The sequence below is a fragment of the Delphinapterus leucas genome, chromosome 2 (genome assembly GCF_059928025.1).
Source record: "Delphinapterus leucas isolate spDelLeu-1000000601 "Yukka" chromosome 2, BTC_Dleu_Yukka2, whole genome shotgun sequence".
Lineage (NCBI taxonomy): Eukaryota > Metazoa > Chordata > Mammalia > Artiodactyla > Monodontidae > Delphinapterus > Delphinapterus leucas.
The window spans coordinates 54346782-54365776 of NC_143130.1; the positions used below are offsets into that span (position 1 = coordinate 54346782).

The 18995-nt window shown below is 40.2% G+C and overlaps 1 protein-coding gene across 6 annotated transcripts in view; it reads right to left on the reverse strand.

Moving 5' to 3' along the window:
* Positions 1 to 18995, reverse strand: part of CERS3 (ceramide synthase 3) — a 121215-nt gene that overhangs the window by 35104 nt on the left and 67116 nt on the right. For all 6 annotated transcript variants that reach the window (XM_089906894.1, XM_089906895.1, XM_022598904.3 and 3 more), the window contains one exon: positions 6843 to 6996. In XM_089906894.1, the coding sequence (XP_089763020.1) occupies positions 6843 to 6996 (154 nt within the window). The remainder of the gene's footprint in view (positions 1 to 6842; positions 6997 to 18995) is intronic.

Consider the following 18995-nt stretch of genomic DNA (forward strand, 5'->3'; position numbering starts at 1 on the left):
CAGGGAGGTTGACTGGCTTCTATCAAATCATGATGTAAGTAGCCACCCGGTGTAGCTACTGGGTGGGACCAGTACTGAGTTTAGACTGTGTCCCCATTGTGGCCAGGCCTCAGCGCAGTGCTCCAGAGACTGGGTCAGAGGTCCCAACCCAGCCAACGAGTAAGAACTGCCAATCCCATTCCCTTAGAAGATCTGACCACAGTCTCCAGGTTCACACCGAAAACATTACAGAAGTATACCTACAGGCCTGAGCTGCTTCGAGCAACATTGAGGAAATGACAGGTCTCAGGGCAGGCCTGCAGAACGTGCTTCAGAGCCACAGGAAGAGGGTACGTGCCCAGGGCTGCTTGCTTTAAGATTTCCTGAGTCTGCCGCGTGTGGCAAGGAGACACCATTTGCAGAAAAGAGCCCCACTGAGAGTCAGAGTTCCACAGATAGCATGCTTGTTATTCCCCAAAACAGAACTCAGATAAAGCCATCTGCATCATAAATCATTCAAGCGCTAAAGCCCACATGATAAATCAAAATGAAAATGTTTTAAAAAGCAACTAATTTTATCCATATCTACAAACAGAATGAGTTTTCAAGAATAGGGTTCCTTTTGTGTTACATAAAGCTCCCTTCTGAGACTTCTGTAGTGGGGGGTGGGACCTTGCCCCACACAGGGAGGGGTGCAGCCACAGAAAACTGGGAGGTAAACAGGGACAGTGTTGACCAGGGCACACTCTCCCCCCACACCTGCTCTTACCAATCTCTCTGCCTCAAGAGGCCATTAATAAAGCTTTCACATACTGGTGTGAATGCGTAGATTTATTAACAAGCCATGAATTGTGCTTGTCCCCTTGTCTAGGCTGATACAGAAACAGAAACTCAAGTTCCATATACAACATCTGTGTGTGTATGTGTGTTTACGTGCATGTGCTTGTGTGTCTGTTTTTCTACTAATGAAATGAAGAATATCCATTCCTTTCAGGAATATATAAAAACCCACTGCATTTTGTGAAATTATTTTTAAAACCGTGGGTACAAGAGACGTCAGAGCTTCTTTTATCTCTTCACTTTTCACCCATAGCTCACCCTCCTTTTCAGCTTCAGCAAAATACCATCAGGGGAGCATCAAGTCAACATTTGAGACAGAGGAAAGAAAGCAGGATTTAAGTATCCATTGCTATCCTCAAAAATGCTTCATGGGACAGCTCTCACCTGAACAAGTCCCTTCCTTTTATAACAGCTTCAGTTAACCTCTTGTCCATCAAACGACCTGCATAGTCCAGTACCTCCAAGAACAGTATCTTGAAAACCATTGTTAGAAAACACATAAGACAAAAAAGTTAAGAGCACACACAAAGGGAGCCAATATGTGATAAAGTAAGTATGGAAAATCACTGTAGTATAATTACATAATTCACGGGCAATTGCAGGGAAGGGAGGTCCGCCATTCTTTTTTAACTTATTTATTTGTTTATTTTTGGCTGTGTTGGGTCCTCGTTGCGTGCGGGCTTTCTCTAGTTGCGGCAAGCTGGAGCTACTCTGCATTGTGGTGCGCGGGCTTCTCATCGCCGTGGCTTCTCTTGTTGTGGAGCACGGGCTCTAGAGCGCAGGCTCAGTAGTTGTGGTGCACGGGCTTAGTTGCTCCGCGGTATGTGGGATCTTCCCGGAACAGGGCTCGAACCCGTGTCCCCTGCATTGGCAGGCAGATTCTTAACCACTGTGCCACCAGGGAAGCCCCAGATCCGCCATTTTTAAACAGACACCCAGCATCTGAAATCTTCTAGAGGGAACAGGCCCCACTCAGCTGCTGGCACCCAGCTGCTTTCCATGTCTCCAAAGGAAGAGAGGGTGGATTGAAGAAAACTGAAATGAAATCTTGTTTTATGACCATGCCAGTGTAAGAAAATGCCTGCATAATGTTATCCTGGTGTGGAAAAGAGGTATTCACTGAGAAGGTTGCTGGGGGTTCCAGTCCTGATTTGCACGGCCTTACGAAGTCCCTTTCTCCCTCTGAGCCTCCATTTTCTCTTTTAGCAGGTGACCCCCTCCTTCCAGTTCTGGGCCGCTTCCATCTCCATTGTGAGTGTGAGGTTGGGTCTTCTCCCAAGCAACCACCTTGGTGCCCTGGCTGTACCTGTGGGTCTATTTTGGAGGCCTCCCAGTCGAAGGCAAAGCAACAGGAATTCCGTTGGGGGCATATGGAGCTGGGAAGAGGCCAGTTTACTTGTAGGGCTTGGCTCTTACTCATGATACTTTTTTTTCCCTTTCTTTATTATCTTAGAACCATTCATATGGTTGCCTAGTCTACTTTGGCTCCTTTAAACAACTCTACACTTCAGATTTATTTTAAAAAAAAAACACAAAATAGGTTTATGACTGATTTAAGCCAGGAAATCCCCTAATGGGAATATCCTTAATGAGATTTTCTAAAGAGAACCCTCTATGAAGAGCTGGAATTAATTGATTATTTGTAAGGTAACCAAGCAAAGTTTATGATAAGATCATGAAGTTTGTGGGAACGGAGCGTAAGCCACACTAAACATACACACACACACACACACACACACACACACACACACACAGATGCACACTATTCCTGGGGAGGCAGAGAGCACAGAATTAGCCTCAGGAATCCCCACTCCTGTGTGACCTCGGGTAAGGCACGTCCCTTCCTCACTCAGCTCTCTCTTCCTCCATACAAGAGAGACTACCGTCTACATGAACATGAGTGGTAAGCCACAGTAGCAAGGCCGTGAGGAGGGTCCTGGTGTCCTGGTAGACATTTAGTGGTCTCTTCTAGCTCTAAAATCCTATGGGATTCTCTATTTTGTGGCTGGGCTGAACATGTAGTATAGAATATTCAAATTTGAAATTCTTTGAGCCGAGCAACTTTGCAAAGTTATTTTTGTTATCAAATTTTATAAATTCCACTGTTGTTTCTTGAATAGATTGTTAATCTAGTTAATCTATATAAATATCCAGAAATATGGAAATATAAACCAATAGCATTTTTCTAACACTCTCAGTAGTCAGCCTTTGTGGTATTTTTATAATGTCTTGATCAGCAAATGGCAGTTTTTACATCCACTATTGCCTACTAACAAAAGAGACTTGAAGTCTTCTTGGAGGTTACAGATTTTGTATATCTTCCCTAATATGCTGATATCTGAGAGAATGTGTCAAAAAGTGCCATCTAGAATGTGAGTCATGAAAGTCAACTGGCAGAAGACAGCTTAGGAAACTGTCATTAGAGCCACTGGTGGAAAGTCTAGGACTCTGACCCCTGACATCAGCTGCAGCCTTATTTAAGCAAATGGAAGAGAGATCTTGAGTGAGAGCAAACTGTCAGGCCACTTGGAATTCACAAGGTCTCTGCCCAAGGAACCCGTGTATATTGTAACAGTGACAGTGATGATGGCAGCTAATGTTTATCATGTGCACACTGGATGCCAGATGCTGTTCTAAGGGCTTCTCCTGTAAGGGAGGCACTAATATCATCAGCCCCATGTTACAGGTGAGGAAGCTGAGGCAATAAATAGAAATAATATGCCCAAGATCACACAGCCATAAATGGGAGAGCTAAGATTTGAATCTACACAGAGCCTGTAGTCTTAGCTATTACCCTAAATGTTTCACTAGGAAGTAAAAATTATTAAAAATAAAAAATTACTTAAAAAATAATTACAAAACTGTTTTTATGCTTTTAAAAAGTTCAAAAATAACTTGAAGGATCTGTGTTTTAATCTACTATCTTGATTACTCCATTTGTTTCTGTACTCACTATTTTTTACTCCATACAAATATTTAAAATTAATTTTCTTCCCTGAATAATTAGAAAAGGTGAAGTATTACAAGTTAAGAGACTCAGGCTTTGCCATGCGATTACTGTGTGAATTTGGTTGAGGCCTCAGTTTCCTCATGTTTATTAGAGGGTTCCTTTCTTTAACTGAAACAGTTCAGCATGTGTAAATGTCATTCTGTGAACTTAAGAGACACTGCCTGTAGAGAGCAGATGGCTGGGGCCAGTGGCCAAGGGGCTGGCTTCTCCAGCCTGGGTGTAAGGGCTGCAGGCTACAGCTCCACCTCCACGTCTTGGCAATGAACCAGCCTAAGATGTCACAGAAACATGCTCAAGCTGGCCAGCACTCAGTATGATATTTAGAAAGAAGAAAGTAAAAGCTTAAGGATGATCAAGTTCTCTTAAGTAACATTAAACAAAAGCATGCTATGCTTCTTCTAATTTCCTCTGAAAGCACTTCTCAAGTTTGTGAAGAGAATGACAGGTTGAATATGTCAGCCCGTCATACTTCCGGATGTGATGTGTAGGCTGGTAGTTCATCACAAAATCATCCACTTTATAGGAACCAGTTAAGTTTCAGTGCCAACTCTTGTTCTCAAACAGCAAGATGACTGCTAACTATGGTATGTATATGTTAGTGGCCTGAAATTACAGTGATATTGTTATTTTAAGGTAGAAATGGTAGAAGGTCCTCACTCATCATATGCATGCAACGATATTATTGTTTAGGGAAAATAAGATGTGAATACTTCAAAAAATCACTGTTTTTAAGAATAATCACTTTTGTCTTTTCAGTCTACCATGCAAATTCATAGAGACCATAAACAGATTAATAAATTATTTTGTAACTTGCCATCCAAATTATTTATTCATTTACATATTCAAAATTACTTATTAGGGCCCTGCCAGATATAAAGAACTTGAAAAGACAAATTCTCAATTGCTGTTATAGGATTAAAAAAAAAATTTTTTGGAGGCCTACAAACCTCTGCAATTCCATTTTTTAAATATCAAGAATTAGTCACCTTGGTAACAATTGTGGTGTGTATGAAATGCTAAATATTTATTAAATAGAATTGAAAACTGACTTGTTAGTTGTTCCTCTAAAAATTTCAACTCCTGCCTCTGTCCCTCTCCTCCCCTTTGCAATGCAACTATGCCTTCAAACAGCATTCTTTAAAAGTCGGCTTTATGGCTTTGGAGGAAGAAGCTGATTTCACAGCCAGATTTGCCACTGCTGTGGAAAACAGAGCGCACATGCAAGCCAGCTGAAGTCATGCGGACTGCAAGGATTAGGGCTGTGGGGGCCTCCACTGCTGCTGTCAAATTGCAATTGGAAACAGCTTTTCCAAAGTACAGCATGAGAAATCAGGAATTCCTGTCCACAGCTCCCCAACCCACTGGGTTCTTCTCAGGCTTGGTACAACCCATTAGAGATCAGAAATATGAAAATCATGATGAAACCAAACAAGGGTATTTTCTGGTTTCCAAGTTTTGTTCTGCCTGGATCCCTTCCAAGCCTGTAATTACTGTCACTCACCAGTTAATAAGGGAACCATTTCTGCCTAGGGACAGGAGCTCCAGGAAGGCTGGACCCAAAGGTCAGGCAGGCTCAGTTCAGTGACCTGCCTTCTGTCCAACCCCTGGATGTGCAAATTGTCTAACTGCTCAAATTCTTAAGTTTATCTCAGTTACTTGAACTGTATCTGTCACTTAGGGATAAAATAACTTTTGCAGAGATCATAGAAAAACTATTTAGAACATTAATAAACTAGAACCATTCAATGAAATTTTTTTTTTTTGGGGGGCACTCCAGCTTTAAAGGAAAGAATCTACTCTCAGGAAAACAAGCTCAAGTCAGTAATTTAGTTTAAAAAAGTAAAAAACTTTCAGGATTTGGCTTGAGATTAATGCAGATGTAGCCCAATTTCCTATACCTCTGTCTAGATTTAGAAGATCTAGAGGTCAATTATGGCCACATCCACTTCATTTGTCAGCTCTTCAATGATCTTTGAGACACAATTGCTAAAGTGGGAAAATGAATTCATCAGAGAGTTGACCAAAAAATGAGCTTATCTGATAAATTACCAGCATACCTGTTACATATGAGTCACTCATTCTGGTCACGATACAATGCTGTGTTATACATGGATTAGGTAACACCCAAAAGTGAGCCAGCTGTAACTTTTTACCTTGAAAGATTCTTAATTAAAGTTCCCTTGGATGTATGATTTCCAGGCAAGGAAGGAGCTGTGATTTGATTTTTTTTTTTAACATGCCTTAAAGACTCCAGTCAAATTCCATCTATTCAGTGAAACTTTCCCTGGTCCCCTAATTTCTCTTTTGTCTTTCTCAGCAAGTTTCTGGGAACTCTCTTCAGCACCGGACATTCTGTACAATATATGTAAGTTGCTAATAGGTGAATATTCCCCGACTATATGCTGGGCTGTTTCCCCAAAGGCAGTGATTATGTCTTACTCATTTCTGAAGCCCTCTCCTCCCCTGTTCTGAAATTAAAAACTAGAATTCAAAACAAAACAAACAGAAAAGCCCCTTCTTTTGTCTAAAATGTATTATTAATTTCTTAGGGAAGAAGATGTTTTCAGAAAAAAGTATAGGCAAATGATGGACAAAGTTTCAGAGAGGAAGAGAAAGCTCAGGGGGAGAGCATTATGTGCAAATTGGATGTTCAGCAAAGGTAAACAAACCAAGGATCTGAAACAGTACCCAACCAACACCATAAAGCTTGCCCCAAACTGGAGCAAATTTAGACTTATTAGGACATTCTTTAAGAAGCAGCATTCAATTTTTGGACAGAAATTAAAAAAAAAAACCCTTGTCCTCTAATAAAAGCAATTTCTTAAGAACACCTTAGAAATCTACTTAATGAAAAATCTATAGTTTGGAGAAACTTTTATCAAGACGGATCAAATCAAGAAAAAAAATTCTGGTTAACCATAAATTAAGTAGAATGTTCCACCAGCTGGGCCTCACCTTCAATCTGGCAATGAAATCTGTTTGTTAAGAGCAATGAGACTTGAACAGCCCTTACCTTTGTGAATATACATCTTTTGAGCATCTTCAGGATGAAGTAACCCCAGTAAAGATTAAGAATTTGCAGGACAATGAGCTGTAGGTTGAGGAAGATGCATGAAAAGAAAGGCTCAAGGTACTGCAGAGGCAGAATCAGCGTGAAATACAAAATCCTGAAAAACCAAACAGATGAGAGTATTTCATTACAGTCAAAGTACTTGTGAATTTTCAGTGAGAAAACATACTTTATCTCTCAAGGCATACAACACTTATTTCATTCCTAATGATGTCCAGGAAAGTCTCAAGAGAAAACAATATGATAATATTACCTTATATATCATTATTGGCAAGCCACAAAAAAATACAGTCTGCCTCCTGGGAGAAAAGTTAAAGCAAATGGAATTTTTATTGCCATGCTGCCTACACTCCAATGTTTCTCTACCTCGGTTTCCTCTCTGCAAAGAGATGAGTGTACACTAACCCCACTCACCTTCTCAGGATTGGATAACACGAGATAATGAATGTATATATGGGGTTATTATTGCCTTTTGACACAATCTCATTTATTTGGCATCAAAAGTGAATGAGGGAAAAAAAAAGTGAGTGAGGAATTCTACAAGAGTAAATTTTGTGGATAAAAGAGACTTTTTAAGGAAGCAAAAGTTCTGTTATTACTTCTACTTCCACTTTCTAAAGTGAATTGCATACTTTATTAATTTCATAAACAGACTCCTGGACACAATTTGAACTGCCCTCAATGACCAGAATGCACACTGTCTTCAGATACAATTGCAGTATGAAGGCTATCTGTTGTCTTCCCAAACTGCATACACTGCTAGGATTTTAGAGTTCCTGGATAGGTTTGTTTGTAAGTATATTATTCGAATTATAAAAATAATTTATTCATATAAAATTGGAAAAATAAGAAAGTTGCCCATAAAATCATGATTTTAAACAAATAATACTGTAATTTTTGTGTGTTATCTTCTATTTTTTCCTACATATATTTATTTTAATTTTATTTTTAAATTAACATATAGTAAAATTGACTATTTTGGGGTGTGCAGTTCTATGAATTATAATATGTGCATAGATTTGTGTAACTACCACCACAATATGGAGACAGAGCAGTTCCATCATCCCCCAAACACCAGTGCTGTCCCTTTGTAGTCACATCCCCAGGCCTAACACTTGGCAACCCCTTATCTATTCTCTATCCCTTTAATTTTGTCTTGTCAAGAAGGCATTACAAATGGAATCATACAGTGTGTCAGCTTTTGAGACTGCCTTCTTTCACTCAGCATAGAGCCTTTGAGATTCATGCAAGTTGTGGGTATCAACAGCACGCTCCTTTTTTTTTTATTACTGAGTTGCATTCCGTTGTGTGGATGTACCCATTACAGAACATTTGTATTATTTCCAGTTTTTGACAATTATGGACAGAACTTCTATAAATATTTATGTACAGGTTTTTGTGTGCACGTAAGTTTTCATTTCTCAAGGGTAAATACATAGGGTTGGGATTGCTGGGTATCACACTAAAACTATATGTTTAACTTTATAAGAAACTGAAAAGCTGTTTCCCAGAGTGGCTGTTTTGCACCCTTACCAGCAACGTCCAAGAGCTCCAGTTGCTGCTCATCTTGAGCAGCACTTGCTATTGTCCTGTAGAGACTTTGCCACTGTAGTAAAAGTAGCACATGTGGGATCTTACGTTCAATTCCATTTAACTTTAAATCAAAAACATTTTACCTGAAAAACTTGGTGTATATTGTCTTTCCCAAATCAAAGTTTATTTCTTTAGATGTGTATATTCCTAAAGGTGAGAATACTATTCCAAGGCATACATTAAAAGTATAGAAGTTCAAGGTTATATTAAAAGCTATTAAGACTTTACCAGATTATTTTCCAAAATTATAACAATTTAGAAGGTGACGAGCAATTTATGAAAGAAGAGTTTTATTGAACCCCCCAACCAGTATTAAGTGGGTTTAAACTTTGCTAATTTAAAAAATAAAACAATTCTTTTAACATCTTTATTGGAGTATAATTGCTTTACAATATTGTGTTAGTTTCTGATGTATAACAAAGTGAATCAACTATATGTATACATATATCCCCATATCCCCTCCCTCTTGAGCCTCCCTCCCACCCTCCCTATCCCACCCCTCTAGGTGGTCACAAAGCACTGAGCTGACCTCCCTGTGCTATGCAGCTACTTCTCACTAGCTATCTATTTTACATTTGGTAGTATATATATGTCAGTGCTACTCTCTCACTTCATCCCAGCTTACCCTTCCCCCTCCCTGTGTCCTCAAGTCTATTCTCTACATTTTTGTCTTTATTCCTATCCTGCCCCTAGGCTCATCAGAACCATTTTTTTTTAGATTCTATATATATGTGTTAGCTTACAGTATTTGTTTTTCTCTTTCTGACTTACTTCACTCTGTATGACAGACTCTAAGTCCATCCACCTCCCTACAAATAACTCAATTTCATTTCTTGTATATATGTGCCACATCTTCTTTATCCATTCATCTGTTGATGGACACTTAGGTTGTTTCCATGTCCTGGCTATTGCAAACAGTGCTGCAATGAACATTGTGTTACAGGTCTCTTTTTGAATTATGGTTTTCTCAGGGTATATGTCCAGTAGTGGGATTGCTAAGTCATATGGTAGTTCTATTTTTAGTTTCTTAAGGAACCTCCATACTGTTCTCCATAGTGGCTGTATCAGTTTACATTCCTACCAACAGTGCAAGAGGGTTCCCTTTTCTCTACATCCTCTCCAGCATTTATTGTTTGTAGATTTTTTGATAATGGCCATTCTGACTGGTGTGAATTGATACCTCACTGTAGGTTTGATTTGCATTTCTCTACTAATTAGTGAGGCTGGGCATCCTTTCATGTGTTTTTTGGCCATCTTATATCTTCTTTGGAGAAATGTCTGTTTAGGTATTCTATTTTTGGATTGGGTTGTTTGTTTTTTAATATTGAGCTGCATGAGCTGCTTGTAAATTTTGGAGATTAACCTTTTGTCAGTTGCTTCATTTGCAAATATTTTCTCCCATTCTGAGGGTTGCCTTTTGTCTTATTTATGGTTTCCTTTGTTGTGCAAAAGATTTTAAGTTTCATTAGGTCCCATTTGTTTACTTTTGTTTTTATTTCCATTTCTCTAGGAGGTGGGTCAAAAAAGATCTTCCTGTGAATTATGTCATAGAGTGTTCTGCCTATGTTTTCCTCTAAGAGTTTTATAGTGTCTGGTCTTACATTTAGGTCCTTGCTGAGTAATCTTGGTTGTAGGTTTTTCCCTTTCATCACTTTAAAAATGTCCTGCCACTCCCTTCTGGCTTGCAGAGTTTCTGCTGAAAGATCAGCTGTTAACCTTATAGGGATTCCCTTATATGTTATTTGTTGCTTTTCCCTTGCTGCTTTTAATATTTTTTCTTTGTATTTAATTTTTGATAGTTTGATTAATATGTGTCTTGGTGTGTTTCTCCTTGCATTCATCCTGTATGGGGCTCTCTGTGCTTCCTGCACTTGACTATTTCCTTTCCCATGTTAGGGAAGTTTTCAACTATAATCTCTTCAAATATTTTCTCAGACCCTTTCTTTTTCTCTTCTTCTTCTGGGACCCCTATAATTCAAATGTTGGTGTGTTTAATGTTGTCCCAGAGGTATCTGAGACTGTCCTTAATTCTTTTCATTCTTTTTTCTTTACTCTGCTCTGCAGCAGTTATTTCCACTATTTTATCTTCCAGGTCACTTATCCATTCTTCTGCTTCAGTTATTCTGCTATTGATTCCTTCTAGAGAATTTTTAATTTCATTTATTGTTTTGTTCATCATTATCTGTTTGCTCTTTAGCTCTTCTAGGTCCTTTTTAAATGTTTCTTGTATTTTCTCCATTCTATTTCCAAGATTTTGTATCATCTTTACTACCATTATTCTGAATTCTTTTTCAGGTAGACTGTCTATTTCCTCTTCATTTGTTTGGTCTGGTGGGTTTTTACCTTGCTCCTTAAGCTGCTGCATATTTCTGTGTCTTCTCATTTTGTTTAACTTACTGTGTTTGGGGCCTCCTTTTCACAGGCTGCAGGTTAACAGTTCCTGTTGTTTTTGGTGTCTTCCCCCAGTGGGTGAGGTTGGTTCAGTGGCTTGTGTAGGCTTCTTAGTGGAGGGGACTTGTGCCTGTGTTCTCGTGAGTGGGGCTGGATCTTGTTCTTCTGGTGGGCAGGGCCACGTCCGGCAGTGTGTTTTGGGGTGTCTGTGAACTTAGTATGACTTTAGGCAACCTCTCTGCTATCGGGTGGGGTTGTGTTCCTGTCTTGCTAGTTGTTTGGCATGGGGCGTCCAGCCCTGGAGCTTGCTGGCCGTTGGGTGGAGCTGGGTCTTAGTGTCGAGATGGAGATCTCTCGGAGAGCTCTCGCTGATTGATATTACATGGGACCAGGAGGTTTCTGGTGGTCCAACGTCCTGGACTAGGCTCTCCCACCTTGGAGGCTCAGGCCTGACACCTGGCCGCAGCACCAAGACCCTGCCAGCCACACGGCTCAGAAGAAAAGAAGGAAAAAAAAACACGAACAGATAGAACCACAAACCAAATGGTAAAAGAAAAATGAGGGGGGGAGAGATGGGACAGTGGGATGCAGTGTGGGGTCTGACTTGGGGTTTCACCTGAGGCTTCCTTCCACCCCTGGCTACCGAGCTGCAGAGAAGGCAGGAGCTGCTGCCCCTGCAGGCTGCCCCATCCTCCCTCCAAAACAATTTCAACTTGCAATTTTTGCAACCTTTGACAGTTCCCTTTGACAGTCTGCTTAGTAGCTCTATTTCCTTTCTTTGTGAGTTATTAGTTTAAGACCTTTATTCAACAAGCAATAATATGGGACTTCCCTGGTGCCACAGTGGTTAAGAGTCCACCTGCCAATGCAGGTGACACGGGTTCAAGCCCTGGTCCAGGAAGATCCCACAGGCCGCGGAGCAGCTAAACCTGTGCGCTACAACTGCTGGGCCTGGGCTCTAGAGCCTACAAGCCACAACTACTGAGCTTGTGTGCCACAACTACTGAAGCCCGCGTGCCTAGAGCCAGTGCTCCACAAGAGAAGCCTCCACAATGAGAAGCCCGCGCACTGCAATGAAGAGTTGCCTCCGCTTGTCGCAACTAGAGAAAGACTGCATGCAGCAACAAAGACCCAATGCAGCCCAAAATAAATAAATTAGTTAATTAATTTTTTTAAAAGAAATAATATGAACTCTGAACTCAATATAGCAAAAATAATAGCCATTTATCCGTTTTACTTATGTAAATTTTTTTAGAAACTTAGGAATTACAGAAAAATATAAAGAGGTTAAGTAAAAACTAAATTAAAATCTCACAACTCACAGGTAACCCAGTATATATTATGTCTGGTGAACATAATTTAAGACATCTTTCCTAAAAATATATTATTTAAGGTGTTGCTCCCCCTTCCCCATTACCACATGATTTCATATAACAGGTATCACACTATGGTTGTGATTTTTTACCCTGCTTTTATCGCTCAATAATATGTTACAGAGAGCTTTCCATGACAATGAACATATTTATAAATCAGGGGTCAGCAAACATTTTTGTATAGGGACAGACAGTAAATATTTCAGGCCTCTGGGGCATTTGGTTTCGGTTGCAAAGGTTCAAGTGACCATTGTAGTGTGAAACTGGCTATAGACAATATATCAGTAAATGAGTATGGCTGTGTGCCAGTAAAACTTTATTAACAAAAACAGTCAGTGAACTGGATTTGGCCCGTGAGCCAGTTTGCCAACCCATACTATATACCATCCTATGTAATAGCTGCGTAGAAATCCACTTATAGATCTTATAACTTATTTAGCTAATCCCTTATTGATAGACATTTAAATTGTTTCCAAATTTTCACTGTATTATAAAGAACACTGAATCCACTTGTCTGCTGATGGGTGGGGCTGGGTTCCCTCCCTGTTGGTTGTTTGGCCTGAGGCAACCCAGCACTGGAGCCTGCCTGGCTCTTTGGTGGGGCTGATGGTGGACTCTGGGAGAGCTCACACCGGGGAATGCTTCCCAGAGCTTCTGCTGCCAGTGTCCTTGACCCCACGGTGAGCCACAGCCAGCCCCCACCTCTGCAGGAGACCCTCTAACACTAGCAGGACTTTGAAAGGACCTAATGGATTGAAGGACTTTGGGAGGGGGCAGTGTTAACCTAGTAGATTGACACAGAGTAGGGATTGACACTACTTAAAATAATATAGGGGACTTCTCTGGTGGCGCAGTGGTTAAGAATCCACCTGCCAATGCAGGGGACACAGGTTCGAGCCCTGGTCCAAGAAGATCCCACATGCTGCGGAGCAGCTAAGCCCGTGTGCCACAACTACTGAGCCTGTGCTCTAGAGCCCATGAGCCACAACTACTGAGCCTGTGTGCTACAACTACCAAAGCCGCACGCCTAGAGCCCATGCTCCGCAACAAGAGAAGCCACCGCAATGAGAAGTCCACGCACCGCAACGAAGAGTAGGCCCTGCTTGCCACAACTAGAGGAAGCCCGTGCATAGCAATGAGGGCCCAACGCAGCCAAAAATAAACTAAAAAAAAAGGGAGTCAAGATGGTGCTGAAAACATTGGGTTAGAATTTCACTCCAGCCAATTGCTTGATTAAAGGCAACCCTTGCTGAGGGTGAGGAGTTGAATAGTTGAATAGTATATTTACAGAGACTACTGGTGGTTCTGGATATTTGCTAAAGAAAATAAGAGGGGAGAAGTTGCTGAGGAAAATCAAAGAATTAACAAGTTTTCCTGAAGGCTTCTTTGAGCTCTTGACTGCATCTGTGTAATTCTGAGGTACCCACCTGAGTGCTCTGCATTTGGCAGTTGTCCAAGTACTTTTGTTGCAAGAGTGATGGCAACCAAACGTTAATTTTTGGCATCATGGAAAGTGCTTTGGTTAAATTGAGAACTACTCTTTTGGAGATTGTGTAGTCAAAAGTATTAATTAAATTGACAACAGTGAAAAAAATAAAGAACACTGTCAGAATATTACTTGTAAAGACATTTTGATAAAATTGTTTGATATTTCCTTAGAATTGTTAAAATCCTGAATCAAAGAGTATACTCAATTTACATTTTGGAGTGTATTGCTAGATGCTTTCCAGCAAGACTGTGCCAATTCATAGTCTTGCACCCAGTGTATGAGAGTATCTGCTTCCTTGGATCTTGACCAACATTGTACTTTGTCAGCTGCTACGTAAAATAATATCACACTATTTATATATTTACATTTTTATTTCTTGTGAAGATATATATATGAGTTTTTAAAATTATTGTGATTTGTGCTTTTGTGAACTGCTTCTTCATGGTATATATTTGCCCATTTTTCTTTTGGGGTATTTACTTTTTCTGTTGACTCCTAAGTACTCTTTATATGTTAAGGATTATAATATTACTTTTTAATCATGTTAAATAACATCACATGGTTTTGATTCTTACAACTTTGTTTATAATTTTTCTTGACAAATCAATTTTTAAAACATTTTTGTAACTAAAGTTATCAATTGTTTCCTTTATATGAAACAATTGTTTCCTCCATATTAGGCTTTAAAAGGTTTTTCTCACCCCCAACATTTTAAAATATATTTTTCCATATTTTCTTAAAATCTTGACTCTATGTAATCTTGAGTCACTTATTTGTGCATATTCTCAATTGTAAAATGGAAGCAATGAGTACCTACCTTATGCATTCAATAAATATTTATTAAGCACCAAAGTGCTACCAGGAACTTTGTGGGAGCCAGAAATACAGCAATGAATAAAACAGACTGAAATTCCTGAACTAGTAGGGCTTACATTTTGGTGCCTGCATCCACAGGGATTAAAGGAAATAATATATATAAAGCCAATTTGCTATTCTGATTTGCTGGGTCCTTAAGCAATTGTGTGCCTTATTCTGGACTCACTTAGCCTATAATGCCTTTCCCCTTTTCAATTGAAATTCTTTTCACCTATCAAAGCATGGCCCTCTCCATACCAAAATCTCTGTGCTATTCTGATCACCTCTGAATTTATAACTTTTGTCTGGGCTCCCCTGATACCAGCTTCTTTAGAGCATTTGGCTGATTCACCCTGCCTTGCAGTAAAAGCTCTTATATTAGTTGACTCCTCATTAGCTAGCAAGCTTTCCAAAGGCAGCAGCCATGATGCCTTCATCTCTGTATCCTCCCATCACCTGTTCCAGGGCCTGGTCCCATACAAGGTCTCCTACTGGGAATGTGTCAGTGTCAAAACTAACAAAGGAATCTACTAAAAACTATCTCCTTCATGCATTCTATCAGAGAATGTGAATAATTACTTAAACATATAATTAAACTCACTGTGGTCCATGCAAAGAAAGAAAAGGTCAGGGAGCATATTGCAGGGTTCTGACTGAATAGAGATTTCCCTCTTCCCTCTAGTTGAAGGGAAGACACAGAAAAGAGGATTCCAGTCGGAGGAAAGGACATATACAAAACTCTCAGGTGGAGGCATCATGAAAAATTCAAGGGCTAAAAGAAGACCAGTGTGGCTTCAGGGAGAGGAGTGGCAGGGGGTGGGGGTGGGGTGAAGATAAAGCTGGATTGGTGAATGCAGCCATCTCCTGTTGGACTTGAAAGTCAAGGTCAAGGGTGTGGCCTTCGTTGTAAGAGCTTTGGGAAGCTTCGCCAGTTTTAGAAAGAAGAGTGATACGCCTGGTCTAGAATCATCAGAGCTGGGCTCCAGGGCTAAGGCTGCTATTTTCTTGCCTGGTAACCTGCACAACCTCCCATTCCTTGGGTAGAACTAACCCCACATCTCTGAATGAGCGGCTCCAGAGAAACACACAGCCAGCTTTGCAAACTGCAGAGTCCTAGAAACAGAAGAGACTGCCATTAAACACAAATGCCTTCAGAGACAGCCAAGCCACTGCAGAGAGGAGAGGTCAATGGCATGGGCGCTGGAGCCCGCTAGATTTGGATCATGGCTTCCCTGGGGTCTGCAGCAAGTTACGTAGCTTCTCTGGGCTTCAGTTTCTTCTGTAATAAAACAGGTCTCACCTTGTCAGGTTGTTATGAGAATTAAATGAGTTGACAAATGGGAAGAGCTTAGCATATAGTAAGCACTCAGAAATGGTAGTTACAACATTACTATTACCATCATTATGACGAGATGGCTTTCCACCACCACCCCCTTTCCTACTGCAGAGGGCTTCGTTAATAATACAGGGAGGGCAACACCCAGGGAGGGTGCCGCTGAAATAGCTGGATTTTCTGCATATCAGGGAGAAGGAGGAGGCTGCTTTGGAGGGGAGGAGCCGGCTAAGGAGGAGTGGGGACCCTGTGCTGTGGGAGGACAGAAGGGACAGGAGGCCCAAGAAGTGAAGAGGAGTTCAGAAGGGAGGACAGCAGTTACGGGGCTTCAGTTGCATTTTCAGGGCCTCTTTCTATGGGTCTCACTGCCCTCACTAAAAGATGGTCCAATCTCTCAGCCTTGATTTCTTCTGGTCCTTTGCTAAAAGGAGAATGGGAAGGAAAAAAAACAAATCTGCCTTTCTCAATTTTGTGTATCAAGTGTGCAGACACACGAGTGAACCCACAAACACTTGCACATTTACCTTGTGGGTCCTGTGGAATCTCCCTTTTCACAGAGAATACTCCTCAATTCTGCTCTGTACGCTGGCCTTTAACCTGTACAAATGGATGCACTACCATGGTGCCTGTGGATTGCAAAGCTTGGCCTTTTTCCTGTTTTGGGTTTTTTCCCCCATTTTTACTCTTTACTCAATCACCAAAGTTTACATGGTTTGAAAAAAATCACATTGTTGGTATAAATAGTAGTTGGTTTTGCTGGGCTGGATAAGGCAGCCACCAAAAGTAATTTTTCTAATGAAAGTTAAAGGTCTTTTTTTCTTGCTAATTGTAGGTGTGAGCATTAAGCCTTTTCAGGACAAATACTGGTTCTACAGGTGCGTAATTGCTCACCTAACATTCTAGAGATGGCTTATATTTCGAAGTGACCAAGTAGTTGAAGAAAACTTAATAATACTTAGGTAAGGCAATGATGCCTGCTCTTAATTATCAAATTTAGTAACTTAACTGGAAACATATCTCTTTTGTGTTTCAAATGTTCTGTTTCTAATCTTGATTCTTTCATAACTAGCTGTGCGATCCTGTAACTATCTTAACTTCTCACGTGAAAAACAAACAGGGTTGCAACGCTTCAACAATATCTATGACACGAAAGGCAAGAAGGGGTAAGGACTATTCCCAGCAGGTGACAACTGAATGCAGAATGTGATCCTGGGCCAAATCCAATAGTGAGGGAAAAAAGCAATGAAAGGCACTATCGGATCAACTGACAAAACTGAAACATGGATGGTAGATTGCTGCCTTTCCTGAAATTGATAACTATACTGTGATTCTGTAGAAAAATGTCCTTGTCCTTAGGAAATACACACTGAACTATTTAGGATTAAAAGGACGTGATGGTTTCAACTTTCAACTGGTTCAGATAAAATATGTATACATATATATATGTATATATATATATACACACATCCACATGTGTGAGCACGTGTGTGTGTGTGTGTGTGTGTGTTGAGAGAGAAAGAGAAACAGAGAGAGAGGAAAAAATGACAAAGCAAATGGGGGAAACGTTAACTGGTAAATCTGGGTAAAGGCAATATGTAAGAGTTCTCTGTGATATACTTAAAATTATCCTGTAAACTTAAAATTATTTCCAAACACATAAATGAATAAAGGGGTTGGACTAAATTATGAATTTAAAATTCTATGGACTGTTGTCGCTGTCCTTCATAAGTTTACAAACAGCAACAGAAGTGCCAAGCCTGTGGGGTGTGGGAAGGAGCTCCCCTGAGGGCTCCTTGTTGAATGAGATGCAGAGCAAACACCTGCAGTGTCATTTGCCCTCTCCTCTATAAGCTTTGTGACTGGAAAGTCCAGTTCTGAGATACTTCAACAGAGCCTCTCTGGCACGGTGCAGGCCCTCCTCTCCTCTGATGACTGTGGGAAAGGCACTGTGCCATCCCAGGAGGGCGAGGAAGCTGACCCTGGCACCATCAGACCCCTGCTCTGCCCCTGACTCACCATTCAGAACAGAGGCCCCAGGCCTTAGGAGGAAAGAAAGGACCATCGTGTCCTCACTCTTGTCTCTCTCTGATGGACATCAGCTAAGAGCACTGCTGTATGCTTTCAGCTTTGTTGTGTCTCGTCTTTTCTTAAAACTGTCCTCTCTCTGATAGCCGTTTCAAGGGTTTATATGGCCTCATTGCCCACAAAATTCTCTTTCGTATGAGGCTTCTCAGGGTACCATTTTTCTATACCAGTGAGACCTGGATCATCAAAAGATGAAGCCCAAAGTCCTGTGAACCACTGGTGGGGAAAATAAAGTTACCACTAGCATATGTACCCTTGGAGATAAGGAAGCTATTTATTTGAGTATTATTCACTGTTGGAAATGTTTTATTTTTTATTTTCTTAACCATTTTTAAAATTGAAGTCTATTTAATTTACAATGTTGTGTTAGTTTCAAGTGTACAGCAGTGATTCAGTTATACATATATGTATCTATTCTTTTTCAGATTCTTTTCCATTATAGGTTATTATAAGATATTGAATATAATTCCTTTGTAGGTCCTTGTCGTTTATCTATTTTATATATAGTAGTGTGTACCTATTAATCCCAAAGCCCTAATTTATCCCTCCCCCTGTTTCCCCTTTGGTAACCATACTTTGTTTTCTATGTTTGTGAGTCTATTTCTGTTTTGTAAATAAATTCCTTTGCATCATTTTGTTAGATTCCACATATAAGTGATATCATATGATTATTTGTCTTTCTCTGTCTTATTGTACTTCACTTAGTATGATAATCTCTAGGTCCATACATATTGCTGCAAATGGCATTATTTCATTCTTTGTCACAGCTGAGTAATATTCCATTGTATATATGTACCATATCTTCTTTATCCATTAATTTGTCAATGGACACTTAGGTTGCTTCCATGTCATGGCTATTGTAAATAGTGCTGCAATAAACACTGGGGTGCATGTAACTTTTTGAATTAGAGTTTTCATCTTTTCCAAGATATATGCTCAAGAGTGGGATTGTAGTGGGATCACATGGTAACTCTATT